Here is a 20,434-nt window from a genome sequence, read left to right as displayed (position 1 = left end):
ATATATATATATACATATATATATATATATATATATATATATATATATATGTATATATATATATATATATATATATATATATATATATAATTGAAGGATTTTTATGGTCTTTGGTTCGGTTCTCTTTAATGAATCAGTCAAAAAGACTCACAATCGATTAACCTCAAACTTGTGAGTTATTGGGTATATGTTTAATTTGTTGTTGATCTAATAACTGAATGCTTCGTCATTTATTTGGACAAATGGGTGAACATATGAAGTTTTGTTGTAATAAATAGTGCTTTAACAATAAAATAAACATTAGAATTCCATGCCAAAATAGCAGTTTCTGTTCAATCTACTATTCCGCATTTTTGGAATTTCCTCAAAAACCCTAAAAGAACTGTTAAGGAACTGGATTCATCAAGAGGAACCAGAACCAGAATTGTTAAATTCCTCATGATTCCCATCCATAATAGTTTTAGCTACAGTTCCAAAGCCAGACTTTGCTGATTGACCTTTGTATCTGCTCCCAGTGCCCACTGGACCACCACAAAACCTCCAGGTTTTCAACGCCACCACTACATCTCTAACCGTGAAATGGGACCATGCGCCAGGCCCCGTCCAGAACTACAAAATCACCTACCAACCCCTTGCGGGTGGAAAACCATTGTCTGTAAGTTCAGCTGTCCCCAATCCCCCTCCACTGAGAAGTTTTGAAGCAAAGCATGGGTAATATTTCAATGATAATGATGAGTTACAGAGTCTGTTTTAAGGAAGTTTAAGGCCTGTGTGTTAATCATTACAGCAACCAAATGGGAACGTTATGACAGGAAGTCATTACTAACAGACATATCTGATGTGAACTATCACAACATGTTTGTTCTGTAGACCTCAATGATAGTATACCCATTACTGTTATATATTTCATGTTGTCACTTGAGATGAAAAGCCCAGCAAACATTTACTAGCTGTAACTGTATTAGAACTGAACAATGGCACTGGCACTTTCACCAGTTTTGTTTTTAATGCAGGATGATGCTTACTGCTGGTCACACAAAAACTATTGTACATTTTTTGTTAAAGTAACCTTGTCCATGTGAAATATTTTATCCAAGAGTTTTATTTTTATTTTTATAAAAACATTTTTATAATAATTGTGTTTAAGTGTGTGTAATTTTGTTAACTAGTTACTTAGGCTTAATTTATTTCTCATTAACCCTTTAGCAGTGGAATGCTAACAGGCTAAATAACCTTTTTTATTAGGAAATTCCTGATTATGGAAGCAAACTGGGTTGCAAATGCTATTTCTTGCTGTTTTACTGTTGCACCAGTAAATTTGTGATGTTCTCATTTCATGGAAACCAATGAACACCAAAACATGTCTGACTACTGATGTCTTTCCCAATCAGGCTCAAGTTGGTGGAAAGAAGAACAGCATCATTCTTCAGAAGCTGACCCCTGATACCCCTTATTCCGTAACCGTGGCTGCCATCTATCGCACCGGAGAAAGTAAAGATATTTCCGGCCAAGGAAAAACAAGTAAGGGGCTCCAAGACAATCATTTCAACATCCTGAAGTATTTTATGACTCAAATTGGGAAGCAAAAACAATGATAAACTCATTTAGGGAGGATGCATTGCATAAAACATCTAGGTTTTTTGCTCACATCTGGAGATTTGTCAGATCATTCGAGATGTTATGCAATGAAAATGAGATGACATTATTTAACACTGTGCGTTGTGTTCCTGTAGAAGCCTTAGGAGGAGTGAGAAACCTGCAGGTTTTGAACCCCACCATGACAACGCTGAATGTTCGTTGGGAGCCGGCAGAAGGAAAAGTGAAGGAGTATCAGGTCATCTACGTTCCTGCGTCAGGCGGTGCCGAAAGCATGGTAGGACTGGTAGGAAATCTAGAACCAACTAAAGAGTAAACTATAAGTTAATGTTCAGATCAATCACAAATATTGATTTGCAGTGGAAGTGATTTGCAATGTTTAAACAGAACTTATAATGTATGTTCTTTAATGGCAACAGGAGCAGGTCTCAGGAACCACCACCAACACAGTTCTGAGAGGACTTCAGTCCGACACGCTTTACACCGTGACCTTAATTCCTGTTTACGCGGAGGGTGATGGCCAGAGAATGTCTGAGAATGGAAAAACAAGTGAGTTTCTCTCAGAAACATCTGTGTCTAACTTTCAATATCTTGCTTTCACTGATTAAGAATGAATGATTGGTGACTATGAGCGTATGCCCAACTATATAAGCCAACAAAGGTTCTTCATAAGAAGAGGTTCTTTGTTAAGCTCAATGTGATGTAAAGAGTCATTGAAGAATGTTTATTTTTAGGAGTGAATATGCATATTGCTCCACTCTGTCCAAACTCCAGTCTGGAAGTACGATCTGGATTTTGTTTCATTCACTTGATGCCAAAACAGTGAAATGGAAATTTTTCTTTACAGGGGCTCTGGGTGGTGTGAAGAACCTGAGGGTCACCGACCCAACCATGACCTCTCTGAATGTAAAATGGGATCCTGCGGATGGGGCCGTGCGACAGTACAAAGTCTTCTTCGTCCCTGCCGCTGGAGGAACCGAGGCGATGGTGGAGCTTTGTCTATTTTTAAATAACTATAAATAATTATTTGCTACAAACACTACAATGATGTACACTTAAAACAGTATTAACTTAGAAGTAATAATTGTCATAAAAAATATGTCTCAATGCAAAAAAGTAAAATATTATGCATATATTAATTTGATTTTGGAGTAACATTTCATGAGATTCATAAAATATGGTGATGATAAATGGTGAAAACACATTTTTCTCGAGGCATCACTCAAATGATTTTTCCTATTGTTGTAAATAGGAACAACTACCTGGGGCCCAAACGTCAATAGTATTACGAAACCTGCAGCCTGATACTCCATACACGATATCTGTGGTTCCAGTGTATCCTGCCACAGAGGGCAGACGCCAGTCTGACAATGGAAGGACATGTGTGTATCAACCTTGCTTCTTATTTATGTATCTACTGACACACTATCTCTCTTACAAAACTATTGTCTATCTCACTGTAGTGCCTCTTGGAGGTGTTGGAAACCTCCGTCTGATTGATCCCACCTTCACAACACTCACTGCCACATGGGATGCCGCTGACGGGAACGTACAGGGCTACAAAGTGTTATACGTGCCCACCAACGGAGGAACCGAGCTCATGGTAGGAATATCTGAATATTTCAAAGTTTGTTTTTGCAGTGATGATGTCACAAGTGGAAATCTCTCTAAAATCTAATGGCATGGCTTGCAGACAGACGTATATACACATAGTCTTCCTTTGAGGTCCAGAGATGAGAGAGGGATGTAATGAAACTCTAATTGAATTCTCATTATGCTCAAAAACCTGCTGGGAAAGTTTACAACTGTGTGCTCCAATGTTTAGACAGAGTTGGAGTAAACTGTGAAAACAGTTTGTTTGGCAAGCTATAAAGAGAGAGTTTTCTTTTAGTTTACAAGTTTAGTTTTCTTTATCTCTTTAGATAAAGAGGATATAGTGTGCTGAGCTCCGGTTTCTATATTCTTTCAGGAACAAGTGTCTGAGAGCACCACAACATTAGTGTTGAGTAAACTCCTGCCAGACACCATGTACACAGTGACTGTTTTGCCAGTGTATGCTGAAGGAGATGGTCCTCAACTCTCTGAGAAGGGGAAGACTAGTAAGTGACTCCAAAATGACGTTGGCCACACTGAGGAATGTTTGAAGAAGGTTTGGTCACATTTCATAAATGTTGAGTCAACTTTGTTGTTGTGTCTTTAGAACCGTTGGGCAGTGTGAGGAACCTACAGGTAACAGATCCAACTATCAGCACCCTGAACGTACGCTGGGAGCCGGCGGAAGGCAATGTGCGGGAATACATCGTCATTTACATTCCCGCCGGAAGCCAAGATCAAGAAGTGGTGAGAATGATTTCCATGGATGTTGCAGAAAAATTGAGGTTTTTGGAGCTTATTATATAAATTATCTGTTCAGTGTCAAGGGGTAGGGGAGAAAATATTCCCCTAAGGATTGGGACACCACTACTATGCCGTCACATGTGTGCCGTGTGCATTAGAGCCTTTAATTATGGTTCTGTATTAATGAGCTGCTTACTGACACACACACATATCTGAAATCACGCAGCTCACACATCCCGGAAAAAATAAACTTGTCAATGCTGCCCAGCGACTTTTATTAAATACAGTTTAAATACTGAATAGCTACATTATACTTTCCAGCGAGTAAACGCACTCTAAAAAGATAAACGCACAGACGCGAATACACTCAACTTCTATTTCTCTTTCTCTCTCAAATAGGCTATTTTTGAGAAAATGGTTTAGCGATTTGTAATTATTGGGGTGATTAGCCCCCATCAATGTCTACGGCAGTTCTGATCCCTGATCATATGCTGTGGCACTGTCATGCAGTCTGTAATGACCTTAGCAAATATTAGTGATTTTTTGCAAACATTTCTTTGAGTAACATGACCGTTAATATGAACTCACAATTGAATGTAGCATAAAACAAATGATTACTTTTCGTTAAAATCTTTATTTATGCCAAAAAAAGCTTACATTTATGTGTATTTTTGTTTGCTGTAGCTGCCATGTTGCCGAGATAATTCATACCCCTTTGTTTGAAGTGTGGTCACGAAAAATCTTAGTTTGAAGGGCTATCTGGCCCTTACCCTTACCCCTACCCCTCCAACCAAAAGACAATCGAGATAGCCCTACCTCTTCACGTGAATGCACAAATGGAGGGGGAAAGGGGAAGGGCTAAGGGGTAGTATTTGAGATTGGGCCCTAAGCTCTGCAATCAGTGCTGATGCTTCCATTCTAGAGTTGAAAACAGGCTGTATATTTTTTTACTGAAACGCTGCTGTCTTGGAAAGTATTTTAATTCTCAATACCTTTGATTTTGCCTGAGCAGGATCAAGTCTCTGGAACCACCACCTCAACTGTTCTGAAGAACTTGGAGCCCGACACAACCTACACTGTGACTTTAGTACCAGTATATCATGAGATGGAGGGCAAACCTCTTTCGGAGAATGGAAGAACAAGTGAGTTCATTTTGGAAATATACTATAGCGCATCTTTGAATAAACTTGGCCGCAAATTGAAATGTCTGGCTATTGTTTACTTAAGTTTATATATCTGATTATTTTTTTTTAGGACCATTGGGTGGAGTTCGCAACCTTCAGGTTACCGATCCTACCAGCAGCACCCTAAATGTGCGATGGGAGCACGCTGATGGAAACCCCCGCAACTACAAGGTTTTCTATGTCCCACAGCCTGGAGACACTGAGAAGATGGTACGTTGTGATGAAATAACTTTTAATAGTTTATATGAAGGACCTTTCACATTATGTGACCAAATCTCTTGTTTTCTGTGATCAGGAACTAGTTTCTGGTGGCACAACAAGTACCGTCCTACGTAATCTCAATGCTAACACAGTGTACAAGGTCACATTGCTGCCTATGTATGAAAATGATGTGGAAGGAAAACGTCAGTCAGAAAATGGAAAGACAAGTGAGTCTAGATGTTTGTCATTTACAATTTTGGGATGGAGAACTCATCTGCCTCTTTGAGGAATCCCTGCTTATTATTTTGAGATGGTTCACCATGCCTGTTTTATTAATGCAGAACCTTTGGGAAGCGTGAAGAACCTCCAGGTGACAGACCCAACTGTGAACTCTTTGAGAGTGCGATGGGACCCTGCGGATGGAGATGTTCGTCAGTACAACATCATCTATGTGCCTGTTGCCGGTGGTGCTTCAAGCACGGTAATCACCTAAATCCCAATCTGCCTCAAGTTTGTCCAATTGGTTTGCTTGTTAATAACTAGTTTGTGGTTGTTCTGATGTACTCCTCAGACCCAAGTGTCGGGAGTGTCTACCAATACTATTCTGAGAAACCTGCAACCAGACACAGAGTACAGGGTCACCGTAATACCAGTATATGCCGATGACGAAGGAAAGAAACAGTCAGAGAATGGAAAAACAAGTGCGTACCTGCAATGTCAAGTTTGGATGTTACTCTGTTAGCGCACAGCATGCTTAATTTCAATTCTCTCAATTCTCAGAGCCTCTGGGTGGGGTAAAAAACCTGAAGGTCACCGATCCTACAACCAGCTCGTTGAAAGTGCGTTGGGAGCCCGCTGAGGGTAACGTCCGGCAGTATCGAATCTTCTACGTCCCAGCAACTGGTGGTGCTGAAGACATGGTAAGAGTGGCTCCCCGAAAGAGGCTCTACTGTATGTGGTCTGGACGTGCAACTGATCTTCAATAACTTTGTTTAAATTTCATGTGTCAACAGGAGCAAGTTTCCGGAGGCACCACCAATACCGTACTGAGGAACCTTCTGTCAGACACGGTCTATACAGTGACTGTGGTTCCTGTTTATCCAGAGGGAGAGGGTCTCCGGCAGTCGGAGAAAGGAAAGACACGTAAGAAATGCATCACTATTACTATCACACGAAAATCGTGAGGTGCCAAGTGATCAAATCGAGTGGCTTGTTGAGTAGAGCTGCACTTTGACTTTGAGTTTTATATACTTTACCACTCATTGTAATTGAAGAATCAACACAATGTATACATATTATGGTTGCACTTTATTTTATAGTACGTGTACTTATAGTGCAAGTACACTGTATTTATCTAAGAAAGTTCTGGTAATACAGGGTAACTACATGGGGTAGGGTTAGGTTTAGGGGTAGGTTCAGCGTTGGTACCTAGTTATTACATAGACATTGTAATTACTATAATAGTACAGTTTGTACATAAGGAACAGGACTGTAAAATAAAGTGCTACCGATATTTGTATAAATACTAAATATCATTTTTACCTTAAAAAACTACAAAATTGTATACTGTACGTAGAGCAACAACTACTAGGATTAGGACACTTGAATTCTATATTAATGCGAGTGAGTTGTACTAAAAGAAACTGAATCCTTTGAACTCATGTTGGAGAGTTTTTAATGTACAGTATTTCTGTAGAAATAATCACATCTGCTTTGGTTTAAAAATCATACTAAGCAGTTTTAGCATCAACCTTAAATGCCCCCCACCACCTGGCTTTCCTTTTTGGCACTTTCTCACCATAAAACCCGTCTGCGCCCCTGTCTAATGCTTTGCTCAGCATTCATTCCAGAACTTTACTGAGCTTCCTCCTGTTAAAACGCTTCTGTGAGCTGTTTGAATTCCTCTGCTGTTCTGTGAGTCCCTTGTTCTCACTCTGCTGTTTTGTGTCTTCTTATTCAACACATTCTTACCCTCTTTCATAGTTCCAAGAGTCCCACCCCGGAATATCCAGGTCTACAACCCAAGTCCCAACAGTCTGAACGTGCGCTGGGAACCAGCCTCGGGCCAGGTGCAGCAGTACAAGGTCATCTATGCCCCACTGAGTGGGATCCGACCTCTTGAGTCTGTGAGTGATGCACAAATCTTCATATTTGTATGCATTTTAGGGAAACGTTTATGCAAAATTATGTAAGTTAATGTACATTAAACACACTTACATTTAATATACATTAAATGTATGCGTGTTCCTTGCAAATCAGTGATGTAGAGTCATTCTCTGCCAATTGAGCTACAAGAAACACTGTTTATGAAATACTAGTTTAAGGGTTTTCATTTTTTGCCACTTCACATCAGTTTTGGACACATATTATTTAATCTGCAGTCAAGCATCTACTTAAAAAAAATAGTTAGCATTTCACGCCATTTCAGATAATTATTAGATTATATAATAAAAAACAAACAACAAGGACCTCAGTTAACTCAAACACGTAAATTTACACAAAATGCAGCTAATAAACCCAAACCAAAGGCAATGAATTGAAAGCATAGTGATAAACAGCAGTATTTAACCAAATATTTATTACACTACAGCAAGTGAAATGGCTTTTGTGAACCCTACTTGGGGATGATGCATATGAATCTGGGAATCTATTTATTTGAATAAGTTCATTGCTACAACAAACCATCTGAATCGATTCACTGAAATTAATTAGACTTTCCAATAATACTTCAGAGAAAGAGAGTTTAGGATAACATGTTTGTTTACTGCCTCGGCTTGCATCGTATTATAGAATTTTTATTCGAGGTCCATCGCTACTTAATGAACATTTACTGAACAGCTACGTAATTTCTGTTTTTGCTACTGTCAAAGAAATTTAAGTTAGTCGCAATGTTAATTAAAGTCATTACTAAGGATGTTTAGCACCTACCCTTTTGCTCTTAAGCATCATTTATGGTATTTGCCATAGAGAGAAGCACTTTAGGAGATGCATAGAGTCTCTCAGGCTCACAGGTGTCCTGTCTACATAATTAAACAAAACATGTTGGGACACAAAAGAGAATTTTTCATATCCTTATGCTGACCCATATTTGTCAAACTTATCATTTTGAGCCAGAACTGATGCTGTCATAAGCGATGGTGTATGGAAAATATGCAGCTGCCATCAGTGATGTGAAGCCTACAAATAAGAAACAAATGAGCAGATGGGGTGATAATCCTGCTGGGTGTTGACAGGTAGCTTATGGGGTTTCCCCGTCACCCCCAAAACGAGTCTCTCTTCAGGTCCTGCCGCTCCTCGGAGGCAATTACACTGATCTGACAGTATTTATGTAGCATTTAACCCCATGAGCACATCTGTTTGCTTTACATATCAATTTGGAAATGTTATCTAGCTCCACTAATCTAAACAGGGGCTTAACAGTGATGTCATTATATCTATTCGCTTTGCCAGATTAGTAATGTCTACGCTGGGTTGCCATACAGTGGATGTTTTGTGTATAGACTTGTCTTTGTTTTATCTAAACGACGGTCTTCTCCACAGGTTCTTGTTCCTGGCAACATCAACAGTGCTTTCCTGGATCAGCTCATCCCGGATACGCCGTACTCTGTGAATGTCATGGCAGTATATGCTGATGGAGAAGGCCCAGGAATTGATGGAAAAGGAAAAACATGTGAGCTTGTGCTTTATGGCATAAAATGGAAATTCACTCTGTTTATTAAATGCATGTTATTAGATCTTATTGTAAATTAATATATATTTATTTATGTTTTCAGTACCACGAGCTGGACCCAGGAACATGAGGGTCTTCGATACCACCACAAGTACGATTAGCATCGGCTGGGATCATGCTGAGGGTCCTGTACAACAATATAGGATTTCCTATGCTCCATTGACGGGAGATCCCATCACAGAATTTGTGAGTACAATTCCACTGATTATTGCTCTATATTTTTAGATATTCACTCCTTCATTACTTTTGATTGTAGGATTCTTTCTATCTGCACTACATTGAGTTCTACAACACGAAATGATCCTTATTTACGTTCTAGATGATACTGTGCATGATTCATCAGTGCATGTTATACTAACCAAACCAGTTTGATTTCTCATTTGATTATCAGTTGTGGTTATTAAACCAAAAATCATACATCTTATGGTCTTCTCTGCAGACTGTTGTTCCTGGGAACAGAAACAATGCCATCCTTCAAAATCTTCTTCCTGACACCCCGTACAACATCACAGTTACAGCAGTTTATCCTGAGGGACCTGGCGGATCCCTAAACGGAAATGGAAGAACACGTTAGTCACACAAACCTCAAAACATGCCTTACTTTGATTTCTCACCTTTCGATGCATTTTCTGTGATTGCTTTGCAAAGAAAGCTTATGTTTAGGAGTAACTTACTAAAAGTTGCTACATTACTTGTGTAATGAATTTTTCAATAGCATAACAGTATTTCAGATTGAAGTATTATGTAGCTTGGAAAGCTACAGTTATTTTAGTATTATGTATATGCTATTATAGTTTTTACTGATGTTTTTAATTAGCTTTCATTTCATATTTTCATTTTGGTGTAATTTTTAGCAATGTTGAGATGCATTTTTCTAATTTTTATTACTTTTTCAAAGTATTTAGATTTATTTTTGTTGAGTTTAAATGTTTATTTATTTCCCGCTAATAATTTTAGTGCGTCAGCTTTCAGATAGTTGCCAATTTTAGTTTTATTTTCATAAACAAAATGATTTGTTATTTTAGTTAACGATAATAAGTAGCAAGTACAAGAAAATTCCCTGAAACTGCATCTAACCAAAGCAAGCAGACGTATCTGAACACTAAGATATTCTCAAGGGTTAAAGGAGAATATGAGAAAATAATTGCTGGTAGGGCATGGTGGGGAGTTTGGGAAAGTCTCCATGCTTGAATCACCGTGCTTGAATGTTGTTTGTGTTGGCCATAAGCTAGCTTTAAATCTTCAAGTTAGCATGGGCTAGAATCCAGAACATCCTTCAGCTACCACCAGCTCAGCACATTATAATGTTATTTGATGATTTAAACACTATTGCTATGATATTTAGTGGTTTTAACCACAAGTCTTACTTACTTTGGATCTCATGTTCAGTTGGGATGTTGGCGCCTCAGAACCTGCGTGTCTCAGACGAGTGGTACACACGCTTCCGTGTGTCCTGGGATCCGGCTCCAACTCCCGTCATGGGCTACAAACTAGTCTATCAACCAACAGGTACCAAATACTGTGGGAGCTCTGCATGCTGATTAACATTTAAACGTAGGATTCATCAATGCACTTTCATCTGCTAAACGTTTTTTTGGCATTCCTCCTTTAGATAAAGATGAGTCTTTGGAGGTGTTTGTTGGTGACGTCAACAGCTATACTCTACATAATCTACTTCCCGGCACAACGTATGATGTTCAGGTGTACGCCCAATACGATGGTGGTGTCAGCAAACCTCTCACGGGACCAGGAACAACTTGTAGGTTTCAGATGTTTGGAATGATTTCTAAAGTGTTGGTTTTATAATGCATCAGCAAAATGTACAATTTGAGCGCAACATTTCTGTGCACCCTTCAGTGTACCTCAATGTGACCAACCTGGAGACGTACAACGTTGGCTATGACAGGTTCTGCATCAAATGGGCTCCTCACCGTGCCGCCACGTCTTACAGAATCAAGCTGAACCCCCTGGATCGTGAGTCAGGATCTTTTCATTCACTGCCTTCATTATCTATACACTACCATACCAAAATATAAAGCAGCACATAATTTATGAAAAACTCAGCTTTGGTATCATAGAAATAAATTATATGGAAGTTATTTTCAGCAAATTCACAAATGCTGCCAGTTTTATTTTGCAATAGTTATAAAATATACCTGAAGTACATTGTTTGATCTGTTTGCAGCGGCGGCTAGAGGTCAGCAGGAGATCACCATCACTGCAGGTCAGAGTCATTACTGTTTTGACGGTTTGAGTCCAGACTCGCTCTACAGCGCCACCGTGTTTGTCCAGACGCCCAATCTAGAGGGGCCCGGAGTCAGTACCAGAGAACGCACCCGTAAGTTCAGCCTTTGTCTGAAAATGAGCAGATATTCTTTCCTTCTACTGAATTTAAACGTTAATATCTTCTGACTTCTTTTGGTTTCTTAAGGTGTTAAACCCACGCCTGTGCCAACAAAACCCCCCACTCCCCCTCCACCACCCACTATTCCACCCGGCTGGGCGGGTAAGTGCCTTCAGCCACTGCTTAAGAAATGCATATTTCATTTATATATGTCAAATCATGTTGATTTTCACATTGCAGAAGGTTTCCAATAGCAAGCAGTACTCATGTTTTCTTCAGAAAGTGTACAGCTCATGTTAGTCATTAGATCGTGAAGAGCGGTTTGAAAACAGTGGAATAAAATGTCCAGAGCTTTTATGGATACATGCCTTGCAAACATGCTGTAGATCTGCTCCTTTGGAATGAGTTTGGATCAAATTTATATCAGTTTTAAAGCCTTGGAGAAAATCCTGTGCTAATAAAAAACAGATTCTTTCTTTTTATCTTCAATTCATAAAAAATATCTCTAAATTCACACTGGGCCACTCTCAAAACCTGTTTATTTATCACATGGGAGTCCTACAAGTGGCCAAAAGCTTCAATTTGCAATGGTTTCCACTCCAGAGGAGTCAGCTGGATTTAAGTACAGAAAGATGTGGACTAATCCACCTAGGATTATACATTTAGGAAAGACATTTTTTGAAAATCTGAGAATGATGCTTAAGAGGACAATGTAACTTTCAATGATGTTGTTGAAAATTACACCATTAATTACTTCCTTTTTAGACCTTCTGGATTTCATATGTATTTAATTTTTGCATCGTTTCTCAAGAACGTGTGACCAGTTATGACAGTAATTACAGCATGGAGGTTCATTAGATTGTTTTTTTTTTAAGTGATTGTGTTTGTTAGTGAGGTTTTATTACCCTTTTTCCACGCTTGTGTGAAAGTTTAATTAGAAACAAGAGCTGTTCTTGCGTGCTGCAGTTCATGGAGTTGTTTTTGTGTTCTCAGTATGCAAAGGAGCGAAGGCAGATGTGGTTTTCCTCATCGATGGCTCCTGGAGTATCGGAGATGATAGTTTTAGCAAAGTGATCCAGTTTGTCTTCAGCGTCACTGGCGCGTTTGACGTCATCGGTCCGTCGGGAATGCAGGTATATCATCTTGTTTGCGACTTTGAGAAATGCAAAATCTTGTTTGACAATCCAGTCATCTCTGGGTCAGATTCCATTGTTGAATCCTTGTTACGGTTTAATTGTATTGCAATATGTTTTTTATTTAAAGGTTTCATTCGTGCAGTACAGTGACGATGCAAAGACAGAGTTCAAACTCAACACATATAATGATAAAGGCACCACACTTTCTGCTCTGAATCTCATCGGCTACAGAGGAGGAAACACTAAGACAGGTATCACTCAAACACACCTGAACATTCATAGCTTCGTTTTTCATCTTAATACACTTTCTTTTAAAGTTATTGGGGGAATCGCACAAAAAATGTGTTGCCCAATAATACGAAAAGAAGAAATTATATTTTAGTATTTATTTTTGTTCAAATTAATTAAAAATATTTTGAATATAATAAGCATTAGTTTAATTTGGTACAATAAACACAACCATAATGTATGCTTTCAGATTTGTAATGCTTTTATAATTGTAAAAAAAAAAAAAAAAGTATTATCCTACATACTTATTACCTACATACATATTATCATTATATATAATATTGTTTTTAATTATTTTTTAATTATTTATTATTATTTTTACTATATATAATTTATTTAATATTATATATTGCTATTATTAGTATTATACTTTTATTAATTTATATATATATATATATATATATATATATATATATATATATATATATAATTAGTATTTTTTTTTACTTTTAGTTTGATTTCTTTTAACTTTGTGGTTAAAGATGGACTTTTACATTCTTCTTGATGTTGAGTAGATTTTGGCCAAGCTCACTGTGAAGAATTAGCAGTGACTGGAATATAGACAGAGATATATTTGTTTAACTTATGCGAGAAGAGATTTGTTGATGTTGTTTGCTCTCCTTCAACATCCCAGGCGTGGCTCTGAAGCATGTTTATGAGAGGGTCTTCACTCTAGACAGTGGAATGAGGAGGAACGTACCGAAGGTTGTGGTGGCCGTAACAGATGGACGTTCTCAGGATGAAGTGAAGAAGAATGCTGCCAAGCTACAGCACGCTGGTATGACTCCCTGCTGAACTTATAGGTTATGACATAAACATGAGCTCATTTCCCTATGACCTCATCAACACCTATTCAGGATTCAAACACTGATCAATGACTGTGAACTGCACCAGTATGCAGAGCTCTGACAATCGTTGAAGGAGCAGTAGCAAATCACAGTCTAATAATGTGTATTTTAATTCAAAGGAAAATTCACTAACACTTTCCGTATAGAGTATGGTCACTTTAAGACTTAAGATAAATGTGCTGATGTAGATTGATCCGTTTGCAGGTTACAGTGTGTTTGTTATTGGCGTGGCTGACGTGGACTTCGTCGAACTGCAGAACATCGCGAGCAAACCAAGCGAGCGTCACGTCTTTGTGGTGGACGACTTTGATGCCTTCGCCACCATTCAGGACAACCTGGTCACGTTCATCTGTGAAACTGCAACATCCAGTGAGAAAATATCACAGTTTGTGCTACTTTACATATGATACTTTTACAGCTGATCAGTTCAAACCTTAAGTTAATGTGTTTACGTGTTGCTTCCACAGCCTGTCCATTGATCTATGTAAATGGATTCACATCACCAGGTATGCATGTGTTATATGCATGCACAAAGTTTTAATGTTTAACCTTATATTCGCATTTATTTGATCAAAAATACAGTAAAAACAGTAAAAATTTTAAAAAGTTATTTATTTCTGTGACCAAAGCTGTATTTTCAGCATCATTCCTCCAGTCTTCAGAGTCACATGAACTTCAGAAATTCATTCTAATATGATTAGTAATATGATTATAATTTCTGATTATTATCAATGTTGAAAACAGTTGTGCTGCTTCATATTTTTGTGGAAACAGTGATATACTTATTTGAGAATTCTTTAATGAATACAAGATTCAAAAGAGCAGCATTTATTTAAAATATATATTTTTTAACATTATAAATATCTTTACTATGCCTTTTGATCAATTTAATGCATCCTGCTGAATAAAAATCTTACTGACCCCAAACTTTTGAACAGTAGTTTAATACATGTGTTTGTATGTAGACCACTAACATGATTTCTGTATCTTCCCAGGATTCAGAATGCTGGAAGCTTTCAATCTGACGGAGAAGATGTACGCTAGTACTAAAGGTGTCTCGATGGAGCCCGGTTCCTTCAACAGCTACACCGCCTACAGGCTCCACAAGAACGCGTTCCTCCACCAGCCCTCATCGTGAGTTCAAACCTCTCTTGATTAGACTCTGAATGCTGATTTTGTGTACAGTTTAGTATTCATCAAATCATCAAGCAAGACTTTGAAGAAAGAGTGCACTTTGGAAGAACCAACAGATTTTTCTTCATCAACATCAAACCTCATGTTACACGTCTTGACATACTATATTTGAATGTCAAAGGATGAATAGCTTTTGAAGACATAAACTATAGCGTATGAGTCGCATGGACTGTTTCAGCTTGTAAAGCAGCATGAACATTGTGCTTTACATCTCTTTTAATATTCCTCTGAAAGTCATGAAAGTATTTCTTTCGCTAAAAATAATAAGACATGTTTCTTGAGCAGCAAATCAGCATATTAGAATGATTTCTGGAGGATCATGTGACACTGAAGACTGGAGAAATTATGCTGAAAATCACAGGAATAAATGACATTTTACAATATATAAACAGTTATTTTAAATGTTAATAATATTTCACAATATAACTGTTTTTAATGCATTTTTGATCAAATAAATGCAGTCTTACCGATCCCAGACTTTTGAACAGTAGATTATTACCAAGCTGTTTTTTGGAGATATCACCCCATTTCTTCAGATAATTGCAGTTACGTCACATGGCACGTAATGGCGTGATTTATTATTACAGAAGAATGTTCTTTTAGATTACAATAATGATGGTCATTTTTAATCATTTCTTAAGATGACACTGACCGCATTCTTGTGTAAAGACGTCACTTGAAAATAGTGTGGTATTAGAGAGAGTCATTAGAGGAGTGTAGGGTTAAACTGAGAGCTTTGTTGGCTTTTGTTGCATGTTGTTGCTTGCCCAGGAAGAGCCAACTATCCAAAAGCATTCAAAGCCACAGTTCTCCCACATGCTTCCTTAATTATTGTACCATACGTACAAGTACTGATCAAATACTGGATCATATAAATCCCCTCACTTTGACCTGCCAGCGCTGATGTCTGCAGAAAAAACTAAAAAGTTCCTCCTGTTTGCTCTGGCTGATTGTCAACTTTATTCCAGGTATATTCATCCTGATGGTCTTCCTTCCACATACACTATCATTCTGATGTTCCGACTGTTGCCGGACTCACCGACCGAGGCCTTCGATATCTGGCAGGTGTCAGACAAAAACCACAAACCAGAGACTGGCGTCACCATCGACCGTAAGTGGAACCGTTTCAGTGTTAGTAACCTCCTTTATGGCAGTTTGAATCAGAATCAATGTCTTCAAAGTCCTGAATGGGAAATTAATATATCAGTAGTTTATTGAGATTAAACAGAGCAAATAAAGTCTTCTGTTACTCACACTTTTCATCAGCCTGGTTGTACTAATATTTCAGATTTGTTTATGCTTTGACAACATTTTTACTGGCGTCATAACAAACAAAATAGTTTTTTAGGAACATTTTTAGAAATGCCTGGAAAGCAACTTGATTGGGTTTTTCAAAAAGAGCTAATGTAACTCCAACAACAACTCAACAACACATTTTTTTTTTTCTGGAATAAAAAAGAGAAGTGATTTGTTTATAAACTTGAATCAATTCCAGTGGATGCTTCCAATGCCGTCATAAATCTTAAATCTGTCAGCCAGCTAGATAACTATATCATTGTTGTGCGTTTAAATCTGCAGATTTCTTAATAACAGTGATTCTCTTTGCAGAAAACCACATGTTGAAGTTTGCAAAGATTACAAACTCCTTATCCTTATTGTTGAGTCCTGCACACTATCCACATTCATTCCTCTAGACTTTTATTTTGTCAACAGTTTGTGAGTCCTTTAATTTCTCCTAATGAACTTAAGGAAAAACATCTGAGACTAGGTTGATACTTAAATAACACGTCGGAGATCTCCACTGAAAAAGCATTAAAATGCTCCTAGGCTTCGTTCTCGCTGTCCCGGTAATCAGATTTTGCCAAATTCACCACATCCCCTTTAGTCCAACAACTTGTCCTATCATATCTATCTATTTACTGTAGAGAATTTAGTTTGTTCTAGTTTGTGGTTGTTTTTGGAATATTGAATTCTTTTCTCTATTTTCTCAGCATCCGCCCAAACTGTGTCGTTTTATAATAAGGACACAACAGGAGAGATTCAACGAGCCACGTTTAAAAATGATCAAGTTAAGAGGATCTTCCATGGAAGCTTCCATAAGGTAAACTGTGCTTTTATACATGGTATTTTATATTGCATAGTGCATCAATCTTTACAGTTGTCTTCAGAGAATAATCTAGTATGGTTTGTCCTTGTAGAATGATTTGTGATGCTTTTTCATAAGAGGCTTATATCATAGATTGCCTTTAGCACAAATGTGCTGGTTGTGATACCATGAAATGCTCAAGGCTTGGCTCATTTATAATTATTGGGTTATGTAAAAATAAAAAAATCCCAATAAAAACCAAAAAAGGCTTTGTTAAAAATGGGAATTGGTAGCAATTGGTGGCGATGTGTGCCCGGTTCTCCACCGCTTATGTTGGCCACATACACAGATCCAAACTGTGTGAGGTCTTCAGCAAAGTGGGTTCAAAACAAGTGTCCATTATGTCTGAATGGAGCAAAACATGCACAGATGTCCACAAATATAGATCAAGGGAGCCGGTTCTTTCAAGAAGACAACGGTCTGCGACTGCGGAGTAGAAGTGTAGGACAAAGAGAGATTGCTGTCAGCAAGTTCATCCACTGAGGATCTGAATCTGAAAGCCACTTGTTTCAACATCAAAAGTTCTGTTCAAACATCAAAGTTTTCCGTGCATCATTTAAAAAATTCTCCCGCTGAATGTGTTCCACATGACACGGCTCATTTGCATATAGTTTGAATAATTACATCACTGCACAGCCTCTTCAGCCACTTGTTTTTCTCATTCATCTAAAATATGAGTACAACATAGTAAAATAATACATGTAAGTTCTGTTCAAACATCAAATTTCCATGAGTAATTTTTTTTAAAATTCTTTACATTTTTTCAGCGTTCACATTGTTCGCATCACATTACGGCTCATTCACATAGTATTTGGATTTGATTGCATTGCATTTCCAGTACTAACCTGTGCAAGCCATTTATCACATTAACTGGTTGTAGTTGATTAAAAAATATTCCTGTGGTGTGAATGAGAGGTGTGGGGGCTTGTTTGTTTTGGTTCTGGCCTGTGTGAACATCCCTGCATGCTTTCCATAAGTCTACAGCCTCAGGAGACACATTGTCAGTGACTTAGACGGTATGACAAGATTCTTTGCATTTTATACCATGGTTAGATACTCTATCATTGAGCAGGACTACTTTGCATTATTTGCATGTGAACATTACAAAGAGTAATGTGAAAATACAGAGTGGGACTAGTCCGAAACAACTCAAGACAAAGAATGTATTAGGTGTTTAGTAGCAAAGCGGAGTTTACTCTAATATGCCAAGAAATATACAGATTTGGTGCATTAATATAGAAATCAGTTGAGGTCTGTTTTTATATCAGCTGTTTTTGTAATATTTAGTTTTACCGTTGTAAATCTTTAGTTTTAAACTCATGTTATATTACGTTAATTTGTTTTTGCACTGATGCCAGACTTATCATTCATTTTGTTATGAATTGTACTTTTTCATTTGTTTAACGTGTTAAATTTACTGGATTGGCCAAAGCCGGCATAACTGCATGATTATTTAGTATATAAACAATTTTGCCATTGGATTTCTTTGCACAGGCCTGTCTTAAATAGAGCAGAGAGGGTGCAAAATCTCCCCTGTTGCATAATATGGCAGTTTCTAATGAAAGTAAATGGAGTGGCATAAGCATTCATCCTTGAGCTTGACGAATTGTTCAAGCCTCAGATATTTCCTGCTTGGAAGGAAATGATGTCTGAATTTCAGAGATGAAATATGTTTTGTAAGAGCTGCATGGTTCTGGCGCGTCATTTACTCATGCGGGTGGCTTTTTGGTCTAGATAAACAAACATTTAGATTGTCTATTTGACTCCGTGAAGCTGGTTTTAAAATGTTATTTTAATTTTGTTTTGCTGGCTCTGTATGTGGTGCAAGTAATGGGATTTTATCAGCAAGACTATAACTCATAAAGGAATATTTCAACCAAAAATGAAATTCTGTCATCATTTACTCAAAGTTGTGTGACTTTCGTTCTTCTGTGGTCCTTTTTGGACCCCTGGACAACAGCCTTATTCCAAATGTCCTTGATTTTTCACAGAAGGAAGTCATATGGAGATTTATAACACCATGAGGGTGAGTAAACGCTGACAGAAGTTATTTCCTGATCAAATCTTTTAACACCAAACATGAGCATTCAGAGAGCTCTCAAGCAGCTCAGAGAAAGCGAGAGTGGCCAGCAGAGATGTATTATTCTTCAGATATCTTCAGTGGATTTGGCCGAAACGGAGGACAGCTCTGTTTTGAAAGGTCTGTCCAAACGTGCGGCAGATTCAGTTGAAATGTTTCGTCTGTTTAAAAGATCCTGCTTTCCTCTGAATGGCCACTAAAGAAGACGTTTGAGGACAGCTGCCAGTGATCAGATCAAAATGAGCAAAATCAAATGATTGTAATCAGTTCCAACAGAACTGAAAAATAGAAAAGCAGTGAGCAGATTATAAACAGCAGGGACTGTTCTAAGTTCACAATGCCATACTAATTCAGCACTATGTTGTAATATGTGAAAATTCTGTATACATGGAATAATTATGTGTATTATAGCTTAACAAGCTAATACAAAAATGAAATATGCTTAACAATTATAATGGTATGTCATAATAGTAAAAAGCTATAATATTACAATAATTTCATACTGCTTGATAAAGGCTGTACAGAAATTGTGAGATTAATCATGATAACTATAGATAGCACTAATAAATCAGCATATAGTTTTGTGGAAAAATGGAAAGTAAATATTTTTTGATAATATATATTTAAAAAAATTTACAAAATTTATTAATAAAGATTAAAATATATTAATAAAAATACAAAATAAGCCAATTACCTTATTTTAGAAACCATTATTGCTAAATTAATTGTGATTATTGTATTGACACCAGTATTTTTGAGAAAAAAATATTTTATAACAATAATATTTTAACAAAATTACTAATTATAGTATAAAAACATTTTTTTTTTGTTTATTGTGAGTTTAATTCTGATTACTTTATTCTTTTGACAGCACTTGTTTTTAACAATAAGAGAAAAATCAGCTTAACATTTTGTGAATAAGTAGGGGACTAAATATTTTCAACCATATAATATTGATGTATATAATATAATATATAAGATTGTAATTTTAAACAATAACACTTTTAACTAATATAATAATAAAACCATTAATTTTAAAAATATATATTTTTATTTATATATAAAACCCTAGTTAGTATACAAAGCATTAAAGTTTGACATGGATAATCGTTGCAGATATGTTTCCTATACTCATTTTTTTTTTTTTTATAATTATATTATTAGTGTGTATGCAGTTAACTGTATGAAATTTTTCCATATGGAATATAATAATTGAGAACAGAACCCGGAGACCTTCAGGCTAAACAGAAAACAATCATGTGCCACAGGAACAGCTTTAGATAATACGTACCACATTTGTGTAGACGTCTAGTGATGTCATGCTTGGTTTGATATTGACAAGGTTTGATA

At 37.2% G+C, this 20,434-nt stretch overlaps 1 protein-coding gene across 1 annotated transcript in view; it reads left to right on the top strand.

The window, feature by feature from the left end:
- The window catches only part of LOC113093351 (collagen alpha-1(XII) chain-like), a 70,143-nt gene that overhangs the window by 33,007 nt on the left and 16,702 nt on the right, over positions 1-20,434 (top strand). Inside the window, 33 exon segments of the mRNA XM_026259175.1 lie at positions 516-655; positions 1,392-1,521; positions 1,734-1,873; positions 2,016-2,145; positions 2,444-2,583; positions 2,849-2,978; positions 3,060-3,199; positions 3,566-3,695; positions 3,797-3,936; positions 4,946-5,075; positions 5,188-5,327; positions 5,413-5,545; positions 5,660-5,799; positions 5,890-6,019; positions 6,099-6,238; positions 6,332-6,461; positions 7,302-7,444; positions 8,859-8,988; positions 9,092-9,234; positions 9,488-9,617; positions 10,438-10,557; positions 10,661-10,807; positions 10,906-11,022; positions 11,234-11,386; positions 11,480-11,554; positions 12,386-12,525; positions 12,656-12,779; positions 13,451-13,594; positions 13,869-14,033; positions 14,132-14,170; positions 14,660-14,798; positions 15,827-15,969; positions 16,850-16,959. Coding sequence (XP_026114960.1) covers positions 516-655; positions 1,392-1,521; positions 1,734-1,873; positions 2,016-2,145; positions 2,444-2,583; positions 2,849-2,978; positions 3,060-3,199; positions 3,566-3,695; positions 3,797-3,936; positions 4,946-5,075; positions 5,188-5,327; positions 5,413-5,545; positions 5,660-5,799; positions 5,890-6,019; positions 6,099-6,238; positions 6,332-6,461; positions 7,302-7,444; positions 8,859-8,988; positions 9,092-9,234; positions 9,488-9,617; positions 10,438-10,557; positions 10,661-10,807; positions 10,906-11,022; positions 11,234-11,386; positions 11,480-11,554; positions 12,386-12,525; positions 12,656-12,779; positions 13,451-13,594; positions 13,869-14,033; positions 14,132-14,170; positions 14,660-14,798; positions 15,827-15,969; positions 16,850-16,959 — 4,325 coding nt within the window.

This window comes from Carassius auratus, unplaced genomic scaffold, assembly GCF_003368295.1.
Source record: "Carassius auratus strain Wakin unplaced genomic scaffold, ASM336829v1 scaf_tig00214968, whole genome shotgun sequence".
Classification (NCBI taxonomy): domain Eukaryota; kingdom Metazoa; phylum Chordata; class Actinopteri; order Cypriniformes; family Cyprinidae; genus Carassius; species Carassius auratus.
The sequence above is the reverse complement of the archived record's forward strand: the minus strand, read 5'-3'. Positions and strand labels throughout refer to the sequence as shown.